The 18,772-nt window shown below is 31.6% G+C and overlaps 1 protein-coding gene and 1 long non-coding RNA gene across 2 annotated transcripts in view; one reads left to right on the top strand and one right to left on the bottom strand.

The window, feature by feature from the left end:
• Positions 1-18,772, top strand: part of LOC114122440 (glutaredoxin domain-containing cysteine-rich protein CG12206-like) — a 30,066-nt gene that overhangs the window by 5,537 nt on the left and 5,757 nt on the right. The window contains exons 2-3 of the mRNA XM_050205095.1: positions 2,480-3,468; positions 18,050-18,283. Coding sequence (XP_050061052.1) covers positions 2,497-3,468; positions 18,050-18,283 — 1,206 coding nt within the window. The 5' untranslated portion in view covers positions 2,480-2,496. The remainder of the gene's footprint in view (positions 1-2,479; positions 3,469-18,049; positions 18,284-18,772) is intronic.
• Positions 3,798-18,154, bottom strand: LOC114122444 (uncharacterized). Its single transcript, XR_007605450.1, has 8 exons — positions 18,013-18,154; positions 12,883-12,950; positions 11,626-11,805; positions 10,255-10,446; positions 10,123-10,184; positions 8,718-9,042; positions 8,014-8,640; positions 3,798-3,861 (listed from the first exon to the last, which is right to left on the bottom strand). It is a non-coding gene; the product is annotated as an uncharacterized LOC114122444 (long non-coding RNA).

The raw sequence follows: 18,772 nt of genomic DNA, 5'->3' as shown, positions 1-18,772 counted from the left end.
AATATTATATAATAAACAAACAATAGTATACTTTAGTAAATTAATCGTAGGATGAACGGTTTTGATATATGAACGGAATGCATTAATATAATTATATAGAAAGGTACCTACTCATATTTCCTAAGACATTTTGTAACCTATAGTATTAAAATATTATTAACACGTCATTTTTACTTCAAAGCATATTTCCACTTAACTAATGACCAATAATTATAACATGTTTATTAATTGGCAATCATATTATGTTATACTTATATAATATAATCTATAGACCAAATTAAAAAGTGATAATAATAACCGATGTCCTTAATTAAATTATATTTATAAATTTTATATTGAAATCGCCCAGCCTATAAGAAAAAGAAAAAATGCTAGTATAAATTTTGACTGACACAAAATTCCATGAATATACGACAAAGACGACAACCAGGTATTTTTTATGTAATGATACTTATTATAAGTTAAAAATGCATTAATTAAATTCTACAATGATTTTAAAATTAATATACCATATTATTCTTTTTAATTGCATATTGCAAATTAATATATGAACATAACATTTTGAAACCATCAACACACGAGTGCAAAATGACTTGGTATATACTTTTTTATCATAATATTAATAATATTATTACAATAATATCTTACATCATGGTTCATAATACAGTAGATACTTCTTCTGGTCGACCTAAATGTAGTAGATAATAATATTAATTGAAGATATATATTATTTTATACATATGTATATCGGTTATTTAACGAATTGTTTTATTTTTGTGAACAATTTATTATCTATTTCAATAATATTTTGTTTGAATAGTTTTTTTTCGTTGGTATTTATTATAGGTAACGGCTAACGAGTGTTTAAATAATAATAAGTTAATATTATATCTTTATAATTCTTGATTACATTGTAATTATATAAGTGAATGAAAATTCAAACAAGAAACATGATATAAGAAATTTTAATTTCCGTAATAATTATAATAATTTAATTTAATGAGATTTATAACTGTTACAATATAGATTATATCTTTTGTGTGTATCTTATGTTGAAAATAAATAAGAACTACATACAATTTTATATACATAATACATAATAGTTATACTTCTAAGGACAAACTACGTTTTTCCTTTATTGTTTTACTTTAATACACACCTATAACTTATGGAGTTTAAAATTTAAAAATTCCATTTACACAACATAATGTATATATGTAATAAATATCCAAGAATACGCCCTAATAGTAAAAAAAATATATGACCTTATGCCAACTTATAAAACTATTTAAATGATTTATTTAGATTTATAGCTTAGGAAAATCGTTCATAAGAAGTATGCAATAATTTATTTTCATTAGATAAATAAGGTTGACTTAATTTTGATCCTTGCAGGTATGTCGAAGGTAAAAAGAATAATATTAGGATACATTAATAATTAAATGATTTAATATGGTACCTACCTACGTTATTATACTGAATAATTATACCATTATTCTTGTACAATTACAGTAAGCTATAATTATTTTAAATTATTTTCAATCGATATACATATAAGTGTCTGTGTTACTATACACTTTTTGAATTTTTAAAGAATAATTACTAATTTTAAATCTTGATTTTATAATATAATAAAACTATAATTCTACATGTAATTAATTAATCGTTTTATCTAATAGTCTCGGTGAAATACATATCCTGTCAACACATAATATGATATATTATACATATTATATACATTTTTCACCTAAATAAAATGTATCATATGATATTAAATACACGTATTTCTTCGATACTTTTGATTGAAGTCGTTTCTAATAAATACGTTGTTCATCACAAATCATAATACGTCATTCGGCATTTTTGTATAAATCTATATGTAATGTAACTTTTCCCGACGGAAGGCGCGCTTAGGGTAGACAAAATATAATGAATACTAATTTTTTTTTTAAAATCGTAGTCTCGTTGTGGTCTAAGTACGAAAATTTTAATGAAGTAAATTATTATTAACGTATTTAAGGCATGGTGACGGGCATATCATATGAATATGTACTATCGCGGCCATCCAATACACGAGCTCGCTTAATGGCGATATAAAGACGTCGTTGCGTCTCAACGATATTTTCAATATAATATTTTTCACTCCCGCGAACCGACTAAATCGCCAAAAATAAAAAATCTACCGACACCGAAACGACTGTCATGACTTATTCATAGCTCATAAGCGTGTACACTATTCTTTATAATATATGAAAACCGACGAATTGAAACTCGTTCGCGGTCTTGTAATAATTCACCGCCAACACATACATTATGTGTTGAGTTAAACACGTTCAAAAAAAAAAAGGTATAAATCACAAAAACCAAAAGCCGCGATCGTTTTCATTATTAGTCCTTTTTCAAATATCGTCAGAGAGATACGGTCGGGCTCGTCGCAAATTCCGTAATATCATACTTAACCAAAATTTTCGTGTTTCAGGTTTCGCGGCAACCATAATGTTGGAAACCGTCGTAGAGAAGAAAATTCCGCCGCCGCTGCCGCCCAAGACCCGACGCGGTCTGAAGACGGGCGTGGACGGCGGATGTGGCGGCGGTGCGACGATCCTGCAGTCCAACGGTCACGTGGTGAAAATCCGAATAGACCCGATGATGGTCGACGGCGGAGGCGGCGGCGGTGACCGCGCCGAACGGGACGACGGGACGCGCCGCGAGGTGGGCCGCCGGTCCAGCACGGTCAAGATAAACATCACTTGCGTGGACCCGTTCGTGTTCCGCCGGCACTACTCGGAAGTGGACGACGACGATGACGACGAACGATCGGTGTCGTCGGGCCACCGATCGCCGCTGGACAGCGGCACGGGCAGCGATCTGGACACGGGCAGCCGCCGGGACGAGAGCGACGACGGGACGTGCAGCAGTTGCGACTCGCTGACGAGCAGCACGGCGGATCCCGAGACGGCCGTGGAACCGGCACCGGGACGGTCGGTCGTCACCATCGGCTCCGGTGCCGTCGTCGCGCCGCCGGTCGCGTCCCACGACGATTCCGCGGGACCGCCGGCCGCGCAGACCTGTACGGCGGCCGGAGTCGTGGCCACCGCCGTCGTGGCCACGGTCGTCGAAGAGCTGCCGAAGCGTTCGACGACGCCGCCGCCGCCGCCGGTCGTCCACGTCCAACAGCGGTGCTACAGCGACGCGTCCACAGTGACGGCCGCCGCCGTCGCCGAGCGCATCATCGACATGGACAACACTGACCAGTACTACAGCTTTCACATGAACGAGAACGTGTTCGACGAAGTGGACGCGGCAGCCGTGGCCGCCGCCGCCAAGCCGTCGGACGACACGTTCGCGGGGTGCAAGACAGCTGCAGCCACCTCGGACACGATACGCAGCGCCAAGGGCACCATCAGGGGCGTCAAGAACCGCGTCAGGGCCGGAATAGCGACGTTTTTGCAGCCCAAGACCAACAAGGTTAGTCCAACCCAATCCGATAATAACGTTTCGCGTTTTAAATGATGATTGTTTTTTCAAAGGGGTTAGACTATGTCAAATTTAAACATTTAGTATGATATTATTTTTCGTGGTGGCTGTGCGGGCTTAAATATAACAACGTGTAAGGTACACCGGTTTCCCGGTAGAAATCTTATCGAATTTTCCAACGCGATGTGTTAGTTGTTTTAAAAGTGGTGATGAGTATAATTTTATAGGCCCAGACGATGGTTGACTACGTACGTCGCGTTGACGGCTAGTGTAGTTTTAGTCGGAAATACCTCCACCCGTTTATCAATAGCTTAGGCGTGGTACGAATATTCTTCTTCTGATCAAACGCATTTCTTCATGCTACAGAAAAAAATCAGTTTTTACCTACAATAGAAATAATTTATATTTTTATTACTCGTGTGCAATTATTAAATTAGTTAAATATTTTTTAAACAATTGAAAACAATAAACTCTCACATCATGAGTTTCTCTCAATAAACAGAATTATTTTTTACGTTGTTAGTAAAATGAAAACCATCTTCTGATGAAATAGACAGCATTCAATGATTGAAACTTAAAATATATTTCGTTAGAACGATACGACTGACGATTTCGTTACAAAGACACACCCGACCAATTTGTTCGCCCAAAACAATGACCTAGATATAATATTATAATAACTATTTGATACCTACACACGACACACGAAAAATGTGTCTTTTCATAAAAACACATCATCAGCTTTATTACGTGACATAGCTGTTCTCATTCGGTAGAAATCAATAAATAATATCATTAACTACTTATGTGAGAATGTGACACACACTCCATCGGGATTTCGTTTCATCTGCAGCCGCCCGGTGGCATTGCAAAATCCTCGTGGAATAGTTTTGGAACATTTTTGTTCTGTTGCATAACAAATACGAGAAGATAAGCAGTTTTACGACACTAATAATAATATATGCATGTCGAACCCGACGTTCGTTCGTTTGAACAAGAATAATGACAGCTATATTGCCAGAGAAAAAACCCATCCCATTAAAGGTTTTTTTTTTCAAATCGAGTTTATACCAATATAATTATTAAGAAATGGATAAAAATATGTTGAATTTCACACCGTCGGGATAGACATCATATAGGTACACAGTGTTCAAACTACGTATCATCTGAAATGGTTGGCAACTTAATAATATGATTAATGAGCAATATTGTAGTCATGTAGTAATCTTATCTATACCAATCGACTTTTTTTCGAAACGTTATTACATAATTACAGTTCTTATAATATATATAATATTATTCATATTTTAAAGTAGGTATATGTAATAGGTATTGTAATACACAATAATTATATGCACGTGTCTGCGAAACACTCAATTATGTAAATAAAATATCAATTATTTTGATAGAAAACAATAATAACAGTTCGATACTAGACAAATAAAAGAAAAAAACAATTATTTAAATTTACATAACAAAATATTATGATTCGTTGGATGAATCGATTAAATTTTGCTAATTATTTATATATTTATTTATTCGTTTTGAAAAAATTTTCGATAGTACCTTTTGTATTATATAAGTAGTATATTATCAGTTAATCGGAAAAATATAAAAACATATTATAAAATAATAATCGGTTTTTTAATGATTTTTTTTCACTATCGATCGTTTAATTAAAAAGTCATTGAGCGTAACTTGCGGTATCGTACACGAATTATTATTTTCAATTCATTGTACAAATTTTTCAAATCCATCAGTCTCGTAATATCTCGCATAATATACCCGTGCTATATTGAATATTCAGAGGAGTTATAATCGAACATTATAGGGTTTATAATATTTATATAATTTTATAATTATTATACAAGATTATTTTAAAACTCGTTTTTACGTAAATATTAATGATTTTTTTATTTTTCTTCACGTAATTGAAGTTTTTATTAAATAAAATGTCTTTTTATCGTTGTAATTTTTTAAGTTTTTGCTTACATCTTTTATTTCACATTTTAAACCAGATTATTTTTTTTACAATTTCAATGTGCCTATAAAAATAGAATTTCAAAAGATTAGTTGATCGGTTACAACTTTATAAGTAATTGTAAATTTGATTAATGGAGTAGTGGACCAACATTTTTTAGAGAACCTTTAATGCTTTATGCTACTCTACGCCTCTCATGAACAATTAAAACACCTATCCCTAAACAATTCCTTTTTCAAAACTGTTGTTTTATACCTATAGGAACTTTGTTATTTTATATTATGTAAAAATATAAAATATACTTCCAAAAACGTTAATGCTTTTTAAAAAAGTGATTGTTAATCATTAAAACAATCACCTTGTATTGTTATACAGGTATAATTACTAATTATATAGGTTATGTTGTTAGGTAAATATATTTACCACATTTTTTCATATAATCATTAGCAAATATAATTTGTTATTACAAAAATGTCCTTATTATATCGCTTAAAGTAAACGATAAGGTATAATAAAAAATAAATACACGTTTATAACTTAATAACTTTGTGAGAGTATAGGTCAATTTCTCAATTAGCACAATAGACTCATATATTCCCATTTGGCGAATGTATTTTTTTTTTCACAATAATTTACGTATAGACTATCGTTGTACTAAATACTTTAATCCGCTAAGCTATTTTATGTTATGAGCACTGGGTGTAGTAATTTAAAAGCCATATCACTAATTTATGCTCATAAATATAAATTTCACCTTCTGGATTTTAGTAAACTAATTTTGTCTAAATGTTAATGTATAATTTTATTATAAATAAAAAAATCTTTACGTATAACATTAGGTATGTGACATACAGCCTTCCGACTAATTAATATATTTTTTAAAAAATAGATATTTATAAATAATATATGTATTATTTAACAAAAAATGAATGTCCAAAAAGGTATGACCAATTAATAGGTTATTTCCTTTACAACGTAGATTGTAAATTTTTTGTAACCCCTTTTTTTCTGTAGATTAATTATAGGAATTACTTTTTAAAACAAAACAAAATATAAATAACGAAATACTCTTGCTTACAGCGTAGACTTTTTACACGTGCTATTCTGTAAGACTGAAATTGTTTCTATTGTATTCCGGCTAAACGAATACTTTTTTTAACGAACGAAAATTATTTATTTAAAAAATAAAAATCTCATCTCAACCTCGCCCACGTGATGGTATGGTCGGGTGCAGACCGGAGTTTTCTTTGAAGAATTCGAGCCTTGCATACTTTACTAGGTATATATTTGTTTAACGTCCACTACGTCACGGAAGAACTCACACCAGAAAATCATCAGAAAAAAATTATCCTCCTAGTGGAAGACCCACAATCGATATGTTTTCGGGTCTGCAGTACACACATCGATATCACGTCATTACACTTTACAGTGTTTGCGATTGGGAAATAAAAGTACTACTAAGTGCTACTAAGTATTATATTATATACCACCTATGACGTGCCAAAGTGAGAGTAAAAAATATAATTTCATGCGTCTCGGCAAAGTACTTATCATAAATCATAAAAATACAGGCGGTCCAATTCCAACGGTGTCACGGTTCCAGAAAACGTATACCGTCAGCGCGTGTGTTCATATTTTTTACATTTTAGTCATTGGATTAGTAGGTAGGTATGTGACACGGTTTCGTCGTGTGCTCCGTTTGTTCCGCCTGCAGGAGGACTGCGTGTGTCCTACTACACGATGCGTCTGTCGCGCCTTCAAACAGCACGAGACACAAATATAATAATATAATAATAATTAACAATACCTAACTACGTGTACTGCACTATGACATTATCGTCGCTGCATTCATCACCGGTCATATATATCATAATGAAAATTCGTGAAAACCCTATCATCGTTTCCGCCGATTATTTATCATGATTATTATTATTATTTTTTGTTTTGATCTTTGATTTTTTTTTTATTTCGTGTATGACGTGAACACGCACACGCCCGCGCCCGAATACAATACGAGTCTGTACAGTGTCTACCGCATAATATAGCATATAATTCGTGTGTGTGTGTGTGTGCAGCACATAATGTGTATACATTATATTATATTATATTTATGAGTTATTATTATTATTATTTTCATTCATGTATATAATATAATATATATATAGTGTTGTCTCTGTGTACACGCGTGCTAGACTTGTAATCTATTTGGCGCGCCGAACGGAACGCTGCACGTCGATCAATCGAGAATATAACGTAACAATATCTCCGACCGTGATAATTCGCGCACTCGAAGGGTTGCATAATGATAAATATACATGTCGGTATAATATATATATAGGTACCTGCATAATGTCGAGTATATACACCTTTGGGCGGCGTTAGCGAAAAATCGTAACAATGGGACACGGAGCAATATGTCCGAAAGTTTCGCAACTGTTCACTATATATTTTCGTTTAATATTTTATTCATTTCGGCGGTGTGGAAATCGCCGACGGCGATGGTTGGAAAAACGGAAATCATTAATTTTCATGGAGAAAAGTAAAATAACCGTTACCTGTGTGATGTGTGTGTGTACATGATGGCCAATCGACAGTAATAATTTTTTCGAAATCGATACGTGATGTTTAGATATACCTCTAGACTGCATGCTGTACTGTATATATACGACGTAGTTTTCGAAAAGATGTGGTCAAAAGTAGTAAAACGGCAACACTCTAGTGCGGTTGTAGAAACAAACATCTATATAGTCGATAAATGATAACACACAATTATTTTAAAACAGTATATTATGTTATTATTTAAATTATAGATCGTAAACCCGTACACATCCATATATAGTTACGACAAATAATTATATTGTTTTACGAGTATAGAACAAAGTACGGACGACTAAATTTCTCGTCGCTTTTCCAGTATAATATATGCTCTAATGATAACAATAATTAAACAAGACACGCGAAAATAATATGGATCTAGTGCAACGTGTTTTTAAACGACGTACCTATGAAAGTTTTCAATTTCGTTAGGTGTAAAAATGAAAAAAAAAAAATCACTTTTAATTCCAAATGCGTCCAAGATATCTTTATATTCCGAGTTATCGTTTCAATATCACACACCTATATACATACAAATCAATATATTATTTCGTACGTTGACGTTTCCAATCTAAATGTTTAATATTCTGCAAACAAACCAGTATTCCAGTATTTTAATGGTCCAACAACTACACTTACTATATTTACCACTTAACTATATTACCATATTAAATACATCTTATAACGTGCATGACACATGTTGCTGCAGTGAACTACGAATATGGGCGTATATCAGCATTAGATTATGATTTTTATGGCTAAATCATTACACCTCACCTGTGCAAAAGTCAAATAATCATATACAAAGCATATTATAATACACTTAAAGTTTAAAATAAATATGATTTTGGTAGAACTTGCCATTAAAATGTTGATGATTAAGTATAATAACCATTACTGTTGATTCCCGAGTCACTTTTAGTCGACCGCCACTACACACTACATAGACCGTGGTTTCCAAGTATTTCCAAGTCAACAATCCTGTGTACCTATAATGTATAAAACATAAATAAGTACTATACATAATAATAGATGTAAGTACAATAAATTATTTTATCACGACCACGATCAATCCATAAGTGATTTCGCGTACAATATGTGTGCCTCCTATATATATTTCAATGTTTTTATATAATATATGTATAACACAATATACCTTTGTGTGTACACAACATATCGTATTATGTGTTTATTGTTACTTATATTATTTTAACAATGTCGTATGGGTATAATAGAACGCAAAACACGGCACCTACCACGATAGCAGCAAGTCGATGAAAAAGTGAAAAAAAAAATTATCGTTTTGGGAACAAAACGATATTATGACGAGCTAGAGTATAACCCGAATACCTATGGCAAATAATAACGATTGCGGAATACAGCGTGCGCGAATACCTTCAGACTCTTTATGCGAAAGTCCATATTATAATCATACTCGCTCGTCAAGTGCCGTGCTCACTTCTCGTCCTTCTCGTGCAAACAAGCCGCCTAGTCGACTACACAATACCTGTACAGCACACACACACACGTCGAAGTCTCGGTGATTATATTTTTTCAATACTCGTACACGATACGCGATATATATTACATCTCCGAGTCGATTCGGAACGTGAGAGATTAATATAAATATTGTTGGTGGTGTTCGCTCGTCTGCATATACATATGTATATTATCATATTTATACGCATGTTTGTGAGTGAATAATGCGCGAGTATTTATAGATAAATTATACGTGTGTGTGTGTTTAAGTGTGTGGCTCTTTACGAGCCTATCAAAACTCTATGAGTAAGCTTTCACTCGTGGGCCGATGACCCGTCGACCCAATATATAATAATAATATAGCCTAACTACTATCGAAATTGTCCTGCAATTGGGCGTAAATTAATTCGTATCGAAACGTTAATATTCGATACGCTAATTATTATTTTATAATTATTGGTCGTTTACGAGCACGTATCATGCTTGTTGCGATATGAAATATAATTTTGTGTACCGATTTAATGAAACATAAGACTATAGGTATAGGTAATAGGTATATATAATTTATATATTATGAACATTGTACGTACTATGCAATTCGTTTTGTTCCAAAAGAATGTTTGCGTCCTCAACTGCAACACAACTAATATACCTAAATTATTTTAGTATATTTATGTATAATTTTTTTTTTTTGAGAAGAAAAAATAAACATTATACATTACGTAATTTGACTGTAGGCGTGACTTCAGTGTTTTTGCGAAAAATATGTCTATTCATTGTTGCATGATGAATTATTGATTATAATATATTACGTGTGCGTAATGATAGACAGAAATTTTCATTAAAAATTTCTAAGAAAAACGTACGATTTACCATGTCGTTTAATTCGACAGATCCGATCACGTCACATTTACCTATAATGTAATAACGATACATACGTAAATGTATGTGTCCGTTTAAAAAGTCTTAAACTGCATTTTGTCGTCGTTATTTCTTTTACTTCCGATGACGCGGGCTCGATGGTTATCGTTTACATGCATTCTGCTTTGGCATCAATCGACTTATTCTACATAGACCGTATTATTATTATATCCGACACAGTGTGACATATACACATAATAAGTATATTATACAGTCGAGTTGGAAAATTAACATACGAATTACTCGAACATCGTAAAATATGTGCATAACGTTATAGCTTATAATATGTATACGTCGCACGTCGTATAATACCGACTGGTCGCCTGTGAACAGATAGATACGCGCACAGCCATGGAACTGATTATATTACAGACCGACCGATATTATTAACTTTCCAATTAGATACCTGATTGGACTAATAATGGTATTCAGAATTTATAACATTTTGACAAGATGAGAATTCTTTTACGCTCGCGCGGAAGATACACGAGTACTCATTATTCGTATAAATATATCCGTAATAAACATTTGACCTAACTGCTATGCGGAAAAGAAGTTAAAATGAATACACAAACGCGAATATTGGTCGCGATAACGCGGTGTTATAATTTATAGCGCGTGTATGAAGAAGAAAAATCGAAATGAAAAGAGATCGTTTTATAATACTATAAAATTGTATACTGTGTGTACAAAATCGTTCAGTGTGTTTTTTATTATATTATTAAAAATATTCAAATCGATTCAAAAACGTTGATATCTTTTTATTCGATTACCTTTTATAAGGTTATAACTCATTCAGTGCTCAGTGGTTGCGTCATATATTTAAGAATACGATCTCTAAAGTTCAAACACGAGTAAAAATATTTACTCAAGAATTGGTACGAGAGTCTTCAAAAAGAAAATTGTCTAAATCATTTTGTCAACATGAAGCAATTTTAATTTATCGTGACTCTATCGTACTTAATGTGCAAAATAATATTTATCGGGACATATATCTTAGTTATTTTAGCTAATAATAATAATATACCACTTTATAGATTTTTAACAATAAAAATCATTAATGTGTTATAAATGATCATGTAATTGCACATGACTCAATTATGTACCTATTAACTGTTATTGAATTTATTTTATTTTTACAAATTATTAATATAATTTACTTGAAATTTTACCTTTTGTTCGATTCTTCACACAATTTTTTTTATTTCATGAAAATACTTTTCTAATATAATATTTATCTTAATCGTTTGAAAATTGTTTTATTCGTGAATCATCGTATTATAACTCGTTCTGCTATTTAACTTTTAATGAGGCAAACATTTAACACATCCGGAAACCGCAATCTTCCTAAACTATAATATAAGTAATAAATATTATTATAATGTTACTATTGGTTTGATAAAAAAAAAAAAAATAGGTATTACTGACAATATTAACGTTATTCTTAACAATCGTAAAAATTATAATATTAGCTGAATTTTACATATTAAACATGAATTATAGTATAATTATATTCACCTCGTTCTCAAAATATATGTATTTTTTTTATATAAAAACGTTTGGGTATATTATTTATTTCAACGACTGCATTCCAAACAGTCTATTAGTTTAGGATAGTTAAGAATTATTGACTTTAAAATCAAATTTTACCTACACTTCACCTCGGTTTGAATTCCATGACATTTCACGAGACACGTTTTTGATCATCGTAAATAGGTCTTTACATAAGAATCTAAAGACATTTTTATTTTACCGTTAAACACAATATACTAACAATCGCGTGATTAGTACACCGCGTGTGTACATTTATTAGTCGTAATATATATTATATAGTATCGTCGATATCTACCTATATTTCATTCCAAGCGCGACTGGTCCGCGTGCTCCATATATTAATACATTTTTCGCACTGCTCACTTATAACATAACACAACATTATAATTTATTCACGTTTCCGTTATATTTTCGATATGAGTATGCCTAAATTGTATAATTACGCGATATATATATATATAAATATAAACGTGTGCGTATGTATCGTTCCAAATTTGCTCTTGTATACTACAACTGCTGTTATAATCGACACGTAGGTATGTAATTAAAATAACGAACAATAGCATATCACTATTCTTTGGAACCGAAGTTTTACAATATATTTTGTGTGTAAACGAGGAATTATAGCCTATCACCTCAAAGTACAGGGTTACCATTCTTGTAGACCTACATACATATTATTGTTAGGCGGACTACTTTGTGTTCCCATATGGATTTTACGCCTTTTTATTGTTTTGTTTTCGCGAACTAAACCAGAGTAAGCAAACATACACTGTCATTGAGTTGTCAAACGTTAAAACGATATGGTGTATATGTATTGTATATATAATATACTAGGAAATATGAAATAATAATAAAACGAGTATAATACTTACACGAATACGTTGTACATTTGCATTCAGAGACATGTAACCGTGACAGCCAAAAAATCGACGTCTGAACCCTAAAGAAAAAAAAAACAGGAAATTATCTTTGCTATATAGGTAACCTGTAACCTAGGTCACTATTACATGTGATTTAATATTCTACGAATCACAAAAAAATAACAAAAATCGTTTTAGGATAAATCATTATTATACTATACCTATAGGTACTTAGTTGAATGTCCTATGTCGTCAAAATGTTAAGTTCAAACGGTCATAAAAAAATTAATAAGATCTCACGTCAACTTTTTTTTAATTCTAAAAAGAAAAACTTCTAAAATCAACCTTGAATGCAATTTTCAAGGTTTTTGACCTAACATAAACATTTTTATCAATATTAATAGTTGAAAAAAAAACAATAATGTAGCAAAAAAAAAAAAAAAATCCAAAATTTTTTTAAATTATGCATTATCTAAAAGGTCCTAATATAAATGTTTATAAAATTTTAAAGTAGCTATTATGGTTATTGATTATTCATTTTTAAATTATATAATATTTCATAGTTTTTTAGTACATAATATAACCCTATAGATATATTCTATGGAATGTGTCGAGTAAAAATGGGTTAGTATCAGATAGGTTATGTAGTGTATAAAACTAGTGAAAATGTATATTTTAGTTGTGATTTAAGTAACTAAGTATATTATAATACAAAACATTTGCTTACACAGACTTAATATTAAATATAGTTTGAAAGAAAATTAATTTCCTAATGGATATTACATCACATTATTTTATAATAATAAATATGTATGTTTGAGTACATAATCATTTATGTGATGTGTTCTGAATATTGTATGTATTTTATGTAATATAGGTAAAAATTACACATCTACATAATTATGAATAAAAAAAGAATAAAAAATATAATTTAATTGTGTAACACACTTAGGTAACTCAGATTCGTATTTAAATTGTTTAAAAAACTTAAAATAATACATAAAATTTCGATTCACATCATTTGTAACCTAATTGAATTGGATAGTAGAGAAATTTGTTTACAATTCACTGCGTGAGAAATTTTTACAATTAAAAAAGACAAATCTGTGAAGTTTTCTTCCTGTAAAAAGACACAGACGACTGTCCATATATAATAATTAGAAAAACTAATTTTACAATGTCGTGAAACGATAAAAAAAATAAATTACTTCACACGTATCACGATACATTATTATATTGAAACGAATGGGTTTTTTTTTCAAACTCGTGGTGAATTATGCCGAATACGTATCGGCGGAACTAGTGAAATGGATGAGTTTTTTTATGCCACCGAAAAGAAATTCGTCTCAGAAATGATGTAATTATTAATTAAAATGCACATTTTTTTATTTAGCTCAAGGAGTTACATATTGGTGGATTACGATATTGTTTTATTTAACATTCGATTGTAAAAAAAAAAACCTAGCACAATTTATTTGTCCTAAATATTTATTTTTTATTGAACCTCCCGAGTGGAAACGTGATCCACAGTAATGTCATGTGCTAATAATTCATAATAATTTATCATTGCGAATTATGACGTAGTAAAACAACAAAATGTTATGACATTTATCTCGTTTGATAAACCATTTACAAGTCTACAATACGCATATATATATATATATATGTTGGAATATTATGTATTGAAAGTGTACGATATTATTAAACGCTCTCCGGTCTTAACGAATCAACAATTTAAAGTAAATATTCCAAGTGTTTAGACTTATTTTTAAGTTTTCGCATTGCGTACGAAACAAAACTATATGGCATATTTATCGCGCATTATTCAAACATTGTGCAAGTATATGAATGCGAACACACACAGAAGGTAGAAATAAAAGAAAAAAATTTCCAAATGAATTACGCGATATACGCCCCGCCCATAATAGTACTATAGGTACATTACAAAAAGCTATAGCGTATGTGCGTACTTATGCGACTATTAAAACGAAATAAAAAACCAACGAGAAGAAAGAATAAAAACCGCTTAACTTTTCCAAAACCGAATGAACGCCGACTTGTTTTTAAACCGTCCATTGTACCGTATATATTGTATTATTACAATTTACAAATAATTATAATACGTCATATGAGAACTATATAAAGGTGCGCAAGTATAAAAGACTGCTGCGGAGCTCAGCGTGTTGTGTGTGTTTTTTTTTCTCCGCCGCGAGAAACGCGCCCGGCGACCTAACTTTTCGACACAATATGATATTATAAAATAATAATATAATAATTTATCATACAATTCGACAACAATTAATACGGTGTATAGCATTACGCGTGCATGATTTTATAAATAATATGTTATAGCCATTATTGTTCACAGACAGTTTTAAATGCCCGCGGCTATTGGAAATTCGCCGGAATCGAATGTCGAACACCGCTAGCTATAATATATCTTTATACTGCCCGAGTGAATCATTCTTTTTTTTTATGATTTATGATATTTTGGAATTCTTAACAAACTCGAATCTTTTCAAATCCTTAAGATTTTCAGTATTAACTATCTATATTACTTATGGAATAATCTGTATGTTCCACATCCTATTATTAACTAATTGAAAACCCATATGTACTACTATAGATTATAACTCAACTATAAAATGTTGTAATACAAAAATCAAAATTCAGATAAATAAATTTTAAGTCATATGGTTTTATGTACTAAGAATAAAAAGTTTGTACTAAAAGTTTGGTAAAAAATTCGGAAAATACGGGAGCTATGGTGATTTAAAAATGTTAATATTAATCTAATCGTTCTAATTTTAAATTTAATACATTAACTTTTAGAAAAAAAGATTCACTCACTCTTTAAATTGATATCAATGATATTCCTCAGCTCTATCCATCTCTTCGTTAATCTAGTAAAATCGATGATCACAAACACGTACTTAGTCATCGAAATGTAATTGTTTAACTCTTCAAAATGCTTAACCAGCGGGGTTCTTCACAATTTCTTTCACTTTTTTCAGTTAGGTGTTATAATATGTTTTTGGAGCCCTTATTTACAATTTAATGAATATTAATATGTTTTGAAATGAAAAATATATATAGCTATTTAACATAATAATAGCAAATACTCTCTAAACCATTTTATTCGTCATCATGAATTATTTATATTCGACGGATCATAATATAGCTGTGCATTGAACAAATAATACATTAATAATGATTTACAATAATTTATATGATGTTTATGAATTGTGAGAAAGAGAGAGAAAACGAAAGATAAGCGTGTACCTATTATTGTAATAAATATTATTATTATTACTATTATTGTTATGTTCGATCGGTCGCGAGGAATGCAAAACGATGTTACAAAACGAAAGATCGCGCGCGCTCGTGTGCGAACAGAAATCTTCGCGTATACCTATATCTGCTCTCGCGATCGGGTCAATGATACCCAACGTGAAAAAAATAATAAGAAGGAAACACACACATATGTAGGCATATATATATATAAAGGAGCGGTCTCCTCTCGCACACATATTATACATCGGGTACAGCCTCCGGGCGCAAATCGCCTTCCATTTTATCCAGACCGCCGTCGATGTTGTCGCTATTATATTATTATTATTATTATTATTATTATTATTATCATCATTATATACATAGGTACACACATACACACTAGTGAGTATATTTTAATTGCAAAACGGGTCATTCAATCTACGTCCTTGTCGGTCGATTCTCCCCGCTACAATTTTATCTCATCTTTCTTTTTAAACTCGTTGTCGTCGTCTAACACATGCCCACTCGCTCGAATCTCCTTGTGGAGGTCGATCGGTCATCAATGTATCATGCATATTATATACATATTTTATAAAGTTAATAATATTATAATGTGAGCCTATTCGATATGCATAATATTATATATTGTATACCGTAAACGCACGTACACACGCACATTCTAATATAAATAATAATATGTGTAGCTAGGTATATCATTCTTGTGATTATTATAATTAATAAAAATATAGTCGGCACGCATAACAAAACTGGAATACATAATGTACTATGGAATTCCAGCTATATAAACATTATACCGTAACAATATAATATTATGTATAATATTATTTGTATTTAGGTAATGTAACGTCAAAGCTTTTGAATTTGTGTATGTATACTTTTTATACCGATTCGTACTTCATGTTAATGTGATAAATGTATATTTATGATCATCTACCATAGTCTTTAGCGTAATACGAATATTTTTTATTTTTTTATTTTCCGATTATAAATACACGCATAGTTTATTATATTTTCACTTACACAACAGTAGCAACACCCGGCACAAAACAAGACGTGTCGTACTCCGCATTATAATTCTAACATTTAAATTAGATAATGAGAGCTCGAGTATTTAGATTTCAAAGGAATCAATAGGGCAATCGTGTTCAACTTTTCACCGTGATTTACGGTTGATTTTTTCGACACGAACACGTTTCTATTAATATTTTCTGAACTTAGATATTTAAATTGTCGAATCGATAGCGTTTAATTTCGACTGCGCATTTACCGCCGGCTGTCCGGAGGTTACAAAACCGTGGCACCGAGTCATATTCAATATATAATAAATATATATTTAGTTTACGAACACGGCAATATTTACACCTGCGTTTTTACCTCGCTTTTGGTAATTTAACCTCTCCGAAATGAACCCAATCCGACAAACATATAATATAAATACGGTAAACGGTTAAGCTCATGCACATGCCGGAACCTTCACCTTTCGCACATTCCTTGACCTGAATACCGAACGCGGGTTCCAGCAGTCGACGTCGTGTCTTTTAAGACAACCGAATAAACAGTCCGCGCGCGATTTAAGTCATATAGAGAAAAAAAATTAATAATATTAAACGTTTTAAGTGGTATTATTCTTGTATCGGGATATTATAATACTTTCACCGAAAAACAAAACACAATAAATTACTATACAGCTGATATTAAATGAACGAAGTTCGTGTACCGATCCGTAGGCACACATAATAATATAATAATGTACAAATAACTAGTATCAGCCCACAGCCTATAATTTGTATCATCGCCGTACATACTATTTATGTGAATAAAAATAAAAATATGTTATTTTGTACTCACGGTGCCAATAATATTCGATCCGATTTTGCTGTTTCAGACATGGCAGGAAAAAGAAGCCGGTAAAGTGGTTTTATACACGACCACTATGGGCATAGTCAGGGACACGTACCAGCGGTGCCTTCAAGTCAGGCAAATACTGAGGACTCATCTTGTCAAGTACGTGGAAAGAGACGTCTTCATGAGCCGAGAAGTGCAGAAGGAGATCCGAGAACGTCTGGGCGGCGACACGATTTCAGTGCCGCAGCTGTTTGTCGAAGGGAATCTCATCGGAGTCAGTTTCTGTTTTTAAAATTATTAATTTTAACAAATATTAATTTAATTATTTATGTACTAACAATTTACATAGTGTACGCACAGTGTGCGGAGATTTTTAAACTGAAAACCTTGCACACTACACCGGCTCAAGATTAGGTTATTATAATTTATAGATTAAAATTAAACATTGACAACATTGTCTTTACATAATCTAATTTTCGCATTTAATTGAACAAATTCACATTAACACAACGCAAGCGGTTACGAGTATAATATTATTATTTGCTGTATAATTTTATTAATATTATAACCTTTATACACTTGTTTTCCTTGAAATTATGTTTTGTTTAAAATTTAAAACGAGATCACTAAGCTCCGAAATTTAATTTCACGCATTGGGATTTAAACCCACAATATTTTCATAACAATAACTAGGAACTAATAACTCACAGTCCACATCATGATTGTATGAGATTTTTAATTGAATTTCATGTTCTGTTGCAAG

This window comes from Aphis gossypii, chromosome 3, assembly GCF_020184175.1.
Source record: "Aphis gossypii isolate Hap1 chromosome 3, ASM2018417v2, whole genome shotgun sequence".
In the NCBI taxonomy this organism is placed as follows: Eukaryota; Metazoa; Arthropoda; class Insecta; order Hemiptera; family Aphididae; genus Aphis; species Aphis gossypii.
The sequence above is the reverse complement of the archived record's forward strand: the minus strand, read 5'-3'. Positions and strand labels throughout refer to the sequence as shown.